At 37.0% G+C, this 13,877-nt stretch overlaps 1 protein-coding gene across 4 annotated transcripts in view; it reads left to right on the top strand.

Moving 5' to 3' along the window:
* Rap1gds1 (Rap1 GTPase-GDP dissociation stimulator 1) overlaps positions 1-13,877 on the top strand; it is a 96,740-nt gene that overhangs the window by 63,471 nt on the left and 19,392 nt on the right. For all 4 annotated transcript variants that reach the window (XM_042701584.1, XM_042701582.1, XM_042701583.1 and 1 more), the window contains 2 exons: positions 4,979-5,107; positions 8,832-8,957. In XM_042701584.1, the coding sequence (XP_042557518.1) occupies positions 4,979-5,107; positions 8,832-8,957 (255 nt within the window). The remainder of the gene's footprint in view (positions 1-4,978; positions 5,108-8,831; positions 8,958-13,877) is intronic.

Raw genomic sequence — 13,877 nt, 5'->3', positions numbered from 1 at the left:
TCTCTTATCAACTGAGTACAACTCATGTAACTATCATTGGAGTTTATAATGTAAGCCTGTAGGCGATATATATTATGCCATGAGTAACATGGATAAATACTAACGTGCAACTATTTTGAAGTGTGTTTTATTTTGACACAGATTCATCCTTAAGTCCTTTCCAGCAGTAATGCTAGTAATCTCATAACATTCACTTTAAGAATAAGATACACCTGTTATAATCTTTTCTAAAAGACCTAATTTTTAGTTACTGATCAACATAACTTAGTTAACTGAAATTTTCAGCATACTTTTCGGGACCTATAATCTAGTCTCTACCAGTGTTTTAAACATGAAACTTAAAAATCAGGGGGAAAAAGGTTCCTCAACTTGAGATCTTCTCTCCAGATCTCCATTCTTTGGAGTTGCCATGAGTGTGACCTGAAGAACTTGGAACCATTGAAATTCAAATGTAGGTAGGTAAGTGTTCACACCAGCGCATGCGTTGATTGCCTATATCTCTTTGTATATGCATCTGTATTGCACCCCCTCAGTGGCTTTCTACCTCTTCCTCCCCATAGATCATGTAGGGCCTGTGTCATGTTGATATTCTGTATTTTTGTAAATCTGTATTTTGGTCAGTATATTTGTCTGTGATGTGTGTCAGAAATAGTTTATTTTTAAAAATTAAAATAAAAAACCAAAACCTGAAGATGTTTATGACATTGTGTTGTCTAAAGATTGTCTTTCACACATAAGTATTTGCTATGTATGGGCCTGGGTTGTTGTGAAATGCTGTGTGTGTTGAGCTCTGATAAACATTCTCCTAGAATTGCTGGTATTTGTTAAGGGATTTGTTAAAGTCTTCAGTCCTGCAGTTGTTTCATACTGTTTCCAATGTGTCTAGAGAATGTACATTGTTCCTAAGAATGTCTTCCTGTTAATTTTTCATTTAAGAGTCATACTCCTGATTGCTGTTATGTCATGTGAAGAACATTCACAAGCTTTCTTTGAACAATTAAAAAATAATAATCAGATAGCTTAAGAGGTAGTACCCCTGCCTACCAAGCTCAAGACCCTGTGTTTAAATTTCCAAAATAGTCAGTCGCTTCCATTGATAAGAATTAATACAGACTTAATTGCATAAACAGGACCTCTACTTAATTCTTTTTAAACTACTTAATGGAAACAAAGTTGAAAATGAAATAGATAGGCAAACTAAATCTGTAGTACTCCCAGTTTAACTAGGGTTCCTACTCAAATAAATAGGATGAGAGCCTCGCATGCTTCATTAAGATAATTCCTCTCAAAATATCTGAGCACCAAATCTATAATTATATAGAATACTTTTAATTTTTTAATTTTTCCTTTTCTCTCCCTGTTATTATGTCTTCCAGGCATATCTTTTAATTCAGAAGGTTTTTTTCCATAATTTTTTCCCTATTTCCCTAAAAGTAGTTAATTCTTTAACAGTGGTTTTTAAACTTATTTCTCTGGACCCTTTTAGACATTTAAAAAGTACAGAAGATCTCAAAGAACTTTCATTTATGTATATGAGTTATTTGAAAGTCTTCAGTATTTCATTTTGAAATAATAAGCCTATCTGTCATGTAAGTAATGTTTATGAAAAATATTTTCAAAAACAACATTGCTGAGGGGAAAAAAAAAGCCTTATTGCTGTATGTTGAGGCAATAACTAACTGTAACAGCTACTAACACAATTTGTGGAGTCTCTGCCTGGGTCGGGCTAACATGGCACCATTTTTACAAGCATACTTTTTCTGCTATCAACACACGAATATATAAGTAATTTAAAAAATAAATACAATCTTAATATTTTTATTTTCTGTTTCTATTTTGGTCTCAGCCCTGGGGTTTGAATCGGGCGTGGGCACCGTTGCTGAGCTTTTCTGCTCAAGGTTAGTGCTCAACCACCCCAGCTCCACTTTCAACTTTTTGGTGAATAATTAGAGACAGGCATTTCATTGACTTTCCTGCCTGGGCTGCTTTTGAACCATGATCCTCAGATCTCAGCTTCCTGAGTAGATCGGATTACAAGCATGAGCCACCAGTGCCCAGCAAATGCTGTTTTTTTCAAACAGGATTTTGACTTTGTGATCTTCTAAAAGGGTTTTAGGAATCTCACTTGGAAAACTGTATTCCAGGATACCTATGCATCTATAAAATTTCTCTCAACATGCTGAAGGGCTTTTTTTATTTTTCTCTCTCTCTACTCTGAGCTTTAATTATCCAAGCAGAGTTCTTACATGCAGTGTGAACAAATTTTAGAGTTACCTTGAGTATGATTATTGTTTTAGTTAGCATCACAGAAGTAGATAGAAAAGAAAGCAACCAATTGGTCCACATGAGTCTGTCCATTTGGATGACTACCTATTTTTTTCCTCTTGTGTGTATTATGTGTGTTGTATGTGAGTATACAATTAATTGGTTCCTGAGTAGTTTTAAAACATTTTCTTGAAGTAAAATGATTTTCACGAAGTATGATTCACACTAGTTGCCATATGCTCTGTGCTACTTTTTCCTTTTGATCTACTACAATTGCAAATTTTACTGGTGCAAATTTGACTGATTTTGTTAGGCTCTCCACATTTCTTAATTTTTTGCCCCTCTTTTCCTTGGAACCAAAATTTATAGCATTTTAAAAGCAGTCCAAGAAAGTGATAGAGATGCCAAGTTAGGAGAATGTGAAGAGCAAATCATCTTCTAAGTGGCATTCTCCCTCTTTGAGTTATCTTCTTCATGAAATGTGTTCTTCCTTGGGCTGGGAAGGTGGCTCAGTGGTAGAGTGCTTGCCTTGCATGCGTGAGGCCCTGGGTTCGATTCCTAAGTACCACATAAACAGAAAAGGCTAGAAGTGGTGCTGTGGCTCAAGTGGTAGAGCACTAGCCTTGAGCTGAAGAGCTGAGGGACAGCACCTAGATCCAGAGTTCAGGCCCCATGACCGAAAAAAAAAAAAGAAAAGAAAAGAAATGTGTTCTTCCGCTGATGTCCCTGGACTGTGGGACTTTATAATTTGTACCAACAGTACTGAGGGGGTGTGTGATGCTTACATATATGCAGACATAGAGCAGTTTGACTCACACTCAATGCATGCGCTAGTGCTCACGCTTATATACCTGAAATTTAATGTTTCAGTAGCTCTGCAGTATTTGATGAGCTAGTTAAAAATGAATAAATAAATAGCAATACTGATAAAGAACAAGGAGATACAGAGGTGATTCACTAGAGAGAACTCGTTTGGTAAGTAACTAAAATCATTTCTAACTTAGAAAGTTCTTTGGTGCATGATGATAATAAATCCTGTGATCAGAATGCAAGCATTCTGTCCACATGGTACATAACACTGTATCTTACAAGTATTTTTGCTATGTATTGTGAATCATTCCATGATTGCTGCATTGTATACTCAGACAAAAAAAATACTTCACAAAGCCCCAAATTGTTTAGCTGAATGTATTTTTTAATCTCCATTTAGGATAAATTTGATGAAATTCCATTGCAAAATGTAAAGTATTTTGTGTAGCTATTTGAACTCTAAATGTAACTTTTCCCCTTTGTCTCAGGTTTATCTTCTATTCTTGTTCTGGTAATAGGCCCCCTTGCCATATTGTTGTACCACAACTACTCTAGATATTTTCCTAATTAAACACTCACCACTTTTGGGGGCAATAAGCTACCATTGAATCTCAACTTCATACCCTGCTCTAACCTCCAGGCAGAATTGACAGCAAAGACCTGCAGGCAAATAATACAGGACATCTGAGATAACTCAAAGCTCAACCCTGTCTTAGTGTTCTCTTGGTACTCACCCACTCACCGCCTTATTGACTGCTTAAGAACTTTAAGTAAGAAAAACTTGGGTTAAGGAGTAAGAAAGACTTGGCTTCTAAGGAACATGTGTCTTGTGAAAAAGTTTCATCTTTATATTCCAAATAGATAACTTAAAAGAAATTGTAGAAAATTACTAGTTTGCATATGGTATATAATTCTAAAAAGATAACCTTTGAAAGAGGATTCCTACATCTTTGGATGAGCCAGTTATTGGCAGCAATAATGTTTTATATAAATAAGTGTAAATGTCTTTCTTTTTTAGCTTTTGGTTTTCATTTTGGCTAATTTACCTTCAACTTAACTTCAGGTATTCTATCAGCACTGACCATGAAGAACCATTGTGGAAATCCAAGGCATGTTGAGTACTTTAAAAGAAATTAGTTGTTTATAAAATGAAGGCAAAGAAGAATAAGGTCATGTTGACCTCATTCTCTGCACCTCTCAAAGCCATCTCTTATTGAGATGATCTGTCTCTGTAATTAAATAAACTCTTGAAAAAAAATATTTTAGGTAACTGAATTTTTTCTTTGTTAAAACCACATTCGTTTTTAGCAGTCATCAAAGAACACTCTACATGCAAATGCTCAGAACTAATCATTTTGGCGATTATTTACTTCCCTATTATGAAGCAAATGTATATAGAGGGTCCTAGGATTTTTGCCTCCTTTCCTATTTTCTGAAGCTTTTTGTATATTGTTATTTTTCTTAATGCAAATGTTTCGTTAACCTTTCCATTTAGAAAACAATGGTAGTATTTATTTATATATTTTAAAAGCCTACTTATTAAAGCCATAAGACCTTATTTTAAAACAGAACAACTCAAGATTTGAAATACTGTTTAAATTATTTTCATATCTAAATTTCGGTTGGTCATTGCAAAGATTCTGAAGTCAACTCTCTGAAATAATGTGTTTAAAATGTTCATTCAGACATATGAATGGAAAACATCTTCCTTCACTTTATTTTTTTTTAATTTTATTTTATGGTCAAGATACTGGACTGAAGGGTTACAGTTACTTTCCTTCCCTTTAATTCAAGGAGAATTGAGTTTACACTACAGAGAATAGCAGGTCTTTTCTTCTTACTAATGTTCAATTGATTTGTGATTTGATTGGATTTTCTTCCCTTGTCTTTTTTTTTTTAACAGATTCTCTTCAAGCACAGCTTATCAATATGGGTGTTATTCCTACCTTAGTCAAATTACTGGGCATCCACTGCCACAATGCAGCTCTTACAGAAATGTGTCTTGTTGCGTTTGGAAATTTAGCAGAACTTGGTAAGTCTTCCTCATGAACTACAAATGCCATCAACTTATTAATGTACTTAGAAACACATTAATGTACTTAGAAACCAATTTTTAAGAACCTATGGTCTACCTAAATTATATTTGCTTATTTTTTAAACATTAAAGATATTTTGTGTGCCCAGGCTGGCTTTGAACCTTGATCCTCATAGCTGAGCCTCCTGAGTATCCAGGATTATAGGCATGAGCCACTGGGTGCCCAGCGGTTTTGCCTATTTCTGTTAGACATTGTTAGCTCTGGAAAATAGACTCTATCACTAAATCATACATCACCCTGTGACGTCCCATCCCCTTCTGGAGTTTTAGGAGAGCACATAGAAAACCATGGCCAATGAGTTTTATCTTACCTAACCTTAAGAAACAGTTGGTACCAAATAAGGAAATGATGATATACTATCTTTGGATAAGCTGTGCTGTATAAGAGCTTATGTAACTGCAATTGCTTGCAGAGGACCAATTTCATGCCTTTTATGGTGGGGTGTCTAAGTGTTTCCACTTCAGCAACTATGCAGAACTCCTGCTTAATTTCATGAGAAGGGAGCTAATCATTAAATTGTTGATTACCTATACTCCAGTAAACTATTTTCATCCATTTCTTATTAGAAAATCCTAGATCCTTATTGAACCTCACTCACCTGCATAGAGGCCCTGTGAAGTAAATGGGGCCTGCTCCTTAAATTTCACCTCATGTAAATTAATAGAAATTACTAGTATTATTACTATGAATACATGCTTCCTTCTGGGAGGAAAAGTTATGAAGGACAGTGCAGGCATTTAACTTAATTATATAGACACACACGTTTAAGTAGTTCAATGTACAAAATACTGAGATCGCTCTTGCCAGGTACAAGCCCCTTAGGAATACAAAATATTAACATTTTTTCAGAGGTATGTCACAAAAAGACACATTGTAAATTTGTTCATCTTTGGGCAATTATTTTTCAAGGTTTTGAGTTATGGCCTACTATTAGAAATGCATCTTAGTTAGGCATAATGGCACCTAGCTATAATTCCAGAACATTATAAGCTGAGGCAGGAGTTGCACAAGATCGAGGCCAGCCTGAGTGACAAAATCCTATATCCCATCTCTGTATCACCAATTGTTATATAAACATACATGAAGCTAAATTGTACTCTACTCTGTACAGTACACTGATAGTTAATGCTGTATTTTTAGTAGAACACTAAATTGATATCATATGTTACTAGTGAATCACTGACATTTGAAAAATACAGCCATATATGATCTTTGTTATGTGAAATCATTTGAGAGGCAGTTCTAATAGAGGAGTTACCAGAAAATTCTTGTTATATAATCTTCCTAAAAGCAAAGTTAAATTCTCACACAAAGAATTTATTGTCAGGAAAAATTTAAATAATATTTCTCATTTTGACACCTGTATTCATTATGCGTGTGATATGTAGCTTATCTTTTGTGGATTTTAATAAAACATTTGGTTTATTCAGACATAAAGTAATTATGTCTTTTAATAATTACCCCATATGCCAAAAATTCTCAATGATGATATTTATTTTGCTGGTATTTATAAAATGTTTGTTGAGAAAGTTTAAGCATAGTTATAAATTGATGGTTTAATGTTTCCATAATGTACACCACACCAGGCTCTATTTTCTCAGCCACATTTTCACTAAACCAACCCTATGGATTTCAGAAACTGCTTCAAAAAATAGTATTTTGTTAAATCCAATCACCTTATTCTTTAGGAACAAAAACAACAAGATGTTTGCCAGCCAAATTCGAAAATAAAAATAAATATTGGCTCCATAACTATCTAGGGTTCATGTCCATTTAGCACTGCTTTTTGAATACCGGCATACTGGAATATATACTTTGATCCATGTAAACTGGTGTGGGCTCACCTTCCCAATCTATGGTGCCCTATATTTGTTCCTGTTTTTCTACCAGACCTCTATAAATTCTTGTTCTTTGGTCCTTGACGCTTCGTTTTCTTACCCTCTTAGTTCTCCTGTCAAAGACATTGTTATTTATCCACAACATCCAACAACACTCTGTATTGATTCTTTTCTCTCTTTCTTAAAATGTATTTTTTATTGTAAAGATACTGCACAGAGGAGTTACAGTTACATGAGTAAGGTAATGAATACGTTTCCTATCGAGCATTGTTACCCCTCCTTTGTTTTTCCCCTACCATCCCTTCCCTCCCCCTCTCCCCAAGTCCCCTGTTCATTTCTCTTCATAGTCCTCTGAAAGGAAACTATTTTTCTTGCTATGCAGCCCAGGTTGGCATCATCCTCTCTGTTCTTTCAGACTCCACCTCCTAAGTGCTTGAAGTATAGGTATGCACCACCGTGCCTGGAAACAGTGCCACAAATACATGGAACTTAATTAAGCATATTTTTTTTTTCTTTTCCTTCCTGAAATTCTGGAACAGACTGTTAAATTGTGTCCTAATTCATTTTTAAGTTATGTGTTTGCAGCAAGCAAAACCATACACATTTTTGTTTTTAACACTTTATTTTTTTTCCTTTGAAAAATAAGTGTTTAGAAGTGTATGTGAATGGAGAAAGTAGAGGTAATATATGTAAACGTTGCTAGCAAGAAACTTGGTTCTAAAAGTGGGTGAGCTTGAATTGTAATTGAAAAACATGGTAAGGTTGAGGGAAAATATTTTTCATGAAAGAAACTAGCATGTTTAAATTTTGATTGTTAGTGGCCAGTTCTCCAGGTAAAGAATCTTTTTCTGTAAGGACCACTGGCATGTTATGCTAGCGGCTATTGATGGTTATGTTGCTATGAATTAACTCCCTAGATTTATTAATTTCTTTTTTTGGGGGGGGGGGTCCGGTTGTGGGACCTGAACTCTGGACCTGGGCGCTGTCCCTCAGCTCTTCAGCTCAAGGCTAGCGCTCTACCACTTGAGCCACAGCACCACTTCCGGCTTTTTTCTTTTTGCTTATGTGGTGCTGAGGAATCGAGCCCAGGGCCTCATGCATGCAAGGCAAGCGCTCTACCACTGAGCCACCTTCTCAGCCCCTAGATTTATTAATTTCGAGTCCTACTTGTGGTTGCCTTGGCAAGGCTTTACAGAGTCCACAGATCAGGTGTGCCCCATCTGTAGAGAGTAAAGGGGAGAGGTTGGACATCCGGAAGACATAGGAGAGAATGAGGCATCTATTATTTAAAAGAATTGGCTTTTATAGGGCAGCCCTGGGTTTGCAGATGTAGCTGAGTAATAGAGTACTTGGCCCTGGGTTCAATCCCTGGCACTACAAAAATAAACAAAAAAAAATATAGTAGTAAAAAAAAATACTACTCAAAACCAACATTTGAATAATACTAACATGGTGTTATTTTTATTCATCCATGTTAAATTCCATCTGCTATGAATAATTTTTCTTTGACTAACAGCCTTGAAATTATGCATTTGTAGCTTAAAATTGTATTGTTGCTATGGTTACCTATATGTTATGCTACGGAACATTTTTTATAGCCTCAAGTATTATTGGGTTGGAAGATTTTTCTCTAAATCCTTAGGTATTTTTCTTTTTTGGGGGGGGGGGTGTGTATTGAAAAATCAGTTTTATTCTGTATTTGAAGAATATCTTTGTTTTATAATGGACCAAAATGATCAAATACTAGAAAATAATAGAAAACAAATTTCTGGTTTTAATTGGTTTGCTTGTTCTAGGTTTTTTTTTCTTGTTTGTTTTTCAGAGTCAAGTAAAGAACAGTTTGCCAGTACAAACATTGCTGAAGAGCTGGTAAAACTCTTCAAGAAACAAATAGAACATGATAAGAGAGAAATGATTTTTGAAGTTCTTGCTCCACTTGCAGAAAATGGTGAGAAAAGAAATCTACCTTTTGATTCATTGTCATGTTGACCTTCTCAGTTTGTTTTCTAACATTAAACTACCAGTTCTTTAGCTTAAAAACCTTCTTTCTGTTATGAATGATGTGTTGTTTTATTTTGTTATCTCTAACTTCAACTCCATACCTGTATTTTCTTTGCCAAAGCTTCTTTTTCTAGGTCTTTTGATTTTAAAATCTTAGCAGACATGCTTTTGTAGCTAACATAGTCTTGTTCCAATATGAAAAAAAAAAAAAAAACAGCTGACATGCTGAACTCTACTTCTGTACCCTTGTAAGGCAAAAGGGATAAAAGTTGGAATCCTTGGCCTGCCAGCCATAAAGATACTGATAAATCACACCCTTCTTTGGCCAAAAACATCTTAAGGGATGTACCCTAGGAGGTGAATGAATCAAGGAACCAATTTCTTGCACATACACAAAACAGAGAGGGTGGAACACATGAGGAGATGTGACACTATAAACAAGAACCAGCACAGAGAACAGAAATAGCAACCATCTCCAGCTATTAGAATTATCAGACATTGGTTCAAAACTATGTTTAATCTATTCAAAGGGTTAAAAATATAAGCTTAAAATTTTTAGAAGGAAGCCGGGTGCCTAGCTACTCAGGAGGCTGAGATCTGAGGATTGTGTTTCAAAGCCAGCCTGGGCAGGAAAGTCCATGAGACTCTGATCCCCAATTAACCACCAGAAAACCAGAAGTGGCACTGTGGCTCAAGTGGTAGACCGCTAGCCTTGAGCGAAGAGCACAGGGACAGTGCCCAGACCCAGAGTTCAAGACCCATGACTGACCTCCCCCCCCCAAAAAAAATTAGAAGGAAACTAGGAAATGAAAATTACTGAATCAAAACATTCAGCCAAAATTAAGGACTTAATGAAGGGTTTAATGGATTAGGTATAGTTCAATTAGAGATCTAGTAAACTACTAAAAGATAGATTTGGAAAGAAATCCAACATGAAATACAAAGAATAAGAGACCCTACCAACAATTTGCTTGTGTAATTGGTACACCCGAATAAAAAGTTGTGTTCTGGTGGTTCATGTCTGTAATCCTAGTTACTTGAGAGGCTGAGATGGGAGGATTGTAGTTTACCAACAGCCCAGGCAGAAAACCTTTAAGATTCCATTTCAGTGGAAGTAGCTGGGCATGGTGGTATGCGCCTGTTATCCTAGCTACAGTAGGAAGCCTCACATAAGTGCGTTCCAGTACAGATACAGCACGTGGCTCTGAGTACAAACCTCCAGTACCACCAAGTCAAAGAAAGAGCCAGTGGCTAATTTACGTAGAAGAAGCGGTATAGTAGCCATACATCATAAATGTAGGTATTTGAGAGGCTGAGATTGGAATGTCTCACTTTGAGACCAACTTGGCCAAAAAGTTCACGAGACCTCACCTCAGTCAATAAAATGCTGGACATTGTAGTATACACCTGATATCCAGCTACACAGGAAACATAACCAGGAGGATTGCAGGACAGGCTGGCCTGGGCTAAAAGGGAGACTCCTTTTAAAAAGTAAATCGAGCCGGAAGCTTGGCTTAAGTGGGACAGCACTTTGCTAGGAAGTACAAAGCTATGAGTTTAAACCCCAGTACCACGAAAAGAAGGAAAGGGAGGAGGGAGCAGAAAGAAGTGTAGTGGCTAAAGTGACAGTGCAGAATCTCACACTCAGTTCCCAGTGACATGAGGAAATAGGATCACAGTCCACGTAGGCCCAAGCCTAAAGCATAATGCTACCTCAAAAATAACCAACAAGAGACAGGAAGCATGGCTCAAATGGTAGAATGCCTGCCTGGCAAGCCTGAAGCCCTGAGAAGAAGAAACGTGTTGTAAGTATAAGGAAAACTAACGGATTAAGAATGAAAGGATTGGGGGGGGGGGGGGGGGAGAGCCAAGCCAGCCACAGGTGACGCATGCCTATAGTCCATGCTACTCAGGAGGCTGAGATCTTGAGGATTTCCATTCAAAGCCAGCCCAGATAGGAAAATCTGTGGGACTCTTATCTCTAGTTAGCCACCAAAAAGTCAAAAGTGGAGCTGTGGCTCAAATAGAGTTCTGGCTTTGAACAAAAAAGCTAAAGGACAGCAGGCACTCCCTGAGTTCAAGTCCCAGGACTGGCTGAGTGTGGTCACACATAACTGTAATTCCAACACCTAGGAGAATGAGGAAGATAGAGACTCCAAGGCAAGCCTATGCTATGTTTCAAGGCTTAAATCTACAAAAAAAAAAAAAAAAAAAAAGAATGAAAGAAGGAAAGGAGGGAGGAAGGGAGAGAGAGAGAAAAAAAGAAAAGAAAGAAAGAAAGGGAAGGAAAGAAGGAAGGAAGAGAAAAATTAACATAGGCTAGGCATGGTGGCTTGTGCCTCTTTTTAGCTATTTATGGGCAGAAATCAAGAGGTAGGATTGTGGCTCATGCCCATACCAGACAAAAGTTTAGCTAGATCCAAACTCAGCCAATACAAAAAAGCTGGGCATGGTTCACCCCATCACCCCAACTATGTGGGAAGCAAAAATAGAAGGATCATGCTCTAGACCTGACTGGGCGTAAACATGAGACCCTGTTTAAAAAATTGAGCAGAAATAATTGGGGGTGTGTCCCACTAGTGATAGAGCACCTGCCTGAGTTCAAACCCCCATACTGCCAAATTAAAAAATAAGAAATATGCATTCATATAAAGAAATAGATTTCTAATGCCTCAGAGGTCAAAGGAGAATCACAGTAAAAGTCAAAATTATTTCTAGCTTTAAACATTGTTGGGAATATGGAAAAAATACTGTCAGGAGCATTACTCATGCAGTCTTCATACTGTATTCAAAAAACATTAATTCCAGATAAGTTGTTGACCTAAATATGAAAGCTTGTCTGAAAATATAAAAGTATGTATCATTATGGCCTCAGAGCAGAGTTAGGGAACTTGTTTTCTACAGGGAATGATTATTTGGTAGAGTAGAGATTATAGAAGTGATCACGGTACGAACCAACGTAGGAGGTAGTGATTGGAAAAATAAAGGGAGTTATGATGAGGAAGACACAAGTTGGGGAAGGGGAATCATGGATTGTTGGCAGTGAATTTTTGCTGTTGAGGACAGCATTGACAAAGGCTTTGAACTCAGGACCTCACACTTAACCAGAAAGATGCTCTATTACTTGATCCATAGCCCCAGTATGTTTAATATACATATCTAATATACATACAAATTTGTACACACACACACACACACACACACGTATATATGAACACAGTAGTGATAAAGATACTGGATGGATGCTGATGGCTCATGCCTGTAATCCTAGCTACTCAGGAGGCTGAGATCTGAGGATCATGGTTCAAAGCCAGCCCAGGCAGGAAAGTCCAGGAGACTCTTATCTCCAGTAAGCTACTCAAACAAACTGGAAGTGGTGCTGAGGATCAAATGGTAGAGTGCTCATCTTGAGCAAAAGAAGCTCAGGGACAGAGCTAAGGCCCAGAATTCAAGCTCCAAGACTGGCAAAAGAGAGAGAGAGAGAAAGTCGTTGGACAGAATAATATGGATATTTTCTGACATTTTCTGGAAGACTCTGCTGATCCTAATTAAGACAGTCCCAGCTTCCTAAGTTTATTTGTGATTACAGTCAACTTGTAATCAGAGAGTTCTGTATCTTGACACATTTCATTGTCTGCATGCCTTCCATCTTATTCTTCAGGGAGAAATTTGTGGTTTTTGCTCTTTTTTAAATCTCATTTGGTGGTTCTGCAAAAATGAAAATGTGGTCATGATCTTCAGCCAGTTTTTACGCCAGAGAATTACCTGGAACTTTCCTAACACTACTTCAGAATAAGAACAGTTTTTATTTTTTATGTATTTTGTCCACCCGTAATTGTGCAGTGGATGCAATGATAATTATGAAAATTTGTCCCTGGATTATTTTTTTTTGCATATCATTTGTGGGTGGGTTTTTTATATATGAATAGTATTTTAACATATGCTAGGATGTGTATAGTTGAAGGATTTTTGCATTTCTAAGGCTTTTTTAAAATCGTGGTTTTCAAGTCTGGTTCCTGCACATTGCTATCCCTGGCATTCTGTAACCAAGGAGACGCCCTACTTTAAGCATGGCCCAGTATGAGTGTGCCTTTGTTAAAGTATTCCAGGTAGAGCATTCTGTGTGTTTTAAGGTGTTATTTAAAGCAAAATAATGGTCTTGGTGCTAGCTAAACTTTTACACTTTAAAAATGTTTAAAAGATGCTGGGTGCCAGGGCTACTGCCTTTAATCCAAGCTATTCAGGAGGCTGAAATGTGAGGGTCAATATTCAAAGCCAGCCTGGACAGGAAATCTATGAGACGCTTATCTCTGATTAACCACCAAAAGAGCCAGAAGTGGAGCTGTGGCTCAAATAGTAGAGTGCTAGCCCTGTGTGTGTGTGTGGGGGGGGGGGGGGGGGGGGAATATAGCACCAAGGCTCTGAGTTCAAGTACAGTAAATGAATGGATCAAGAAAATGTGGTATATATACACAATGGAATTCTATGCTTCCATCAGAAAGAATGACATTGCCCCATTTGTTAGGAAATGAAAAGATTTAGAAAAAATTCTATTAAGTGAAGTAAGCCAGGCCCAAAGAAACATAGGTTCCATGGTTTCCCTTATTTGCAATAACTAGTATATGTCTGAGATAAGCAGAAAAGATCAGATAAGTTGATGTTAGGTGAAATGAACCCAAGATAAGTATTCAAATGTTTTTCCTTTCATGTGATTGTTTCTAACACATTTATAAGATGATTTCTTTGTTGCTTTGTATGTCCCTTCTCCATGGTGTAACCCCTGTTTTCACTGTATTTGAGGTTGGTATAATTTGTGGAGGGGAAGGGAAAAAACAAATCGTTTAAATAGGGATACAGGTGGACCCAT

This window comes from Dipodomys spectabilis, unplaced genomic scaffold (assembly GCF_019054845.1).
Source record: "Dipodomys spectabilis isolate Male_0828 unplaced genomic scaffold, ASM1905484v1 ptg000297l, whole genome shotgun sequence".
In the NCBI taxonomy this organism is placed as follows: Eukaryota; Metazoa; Chordata; class Mammalia; order Rodentia; family Heteromyidae; genus Dipodomys; species Dipodomys spectabilis.
Note: the sequence above shows the minus strand (reverse complement) of the source record. Positions and strands in the feature narration are given on the sequence as shown.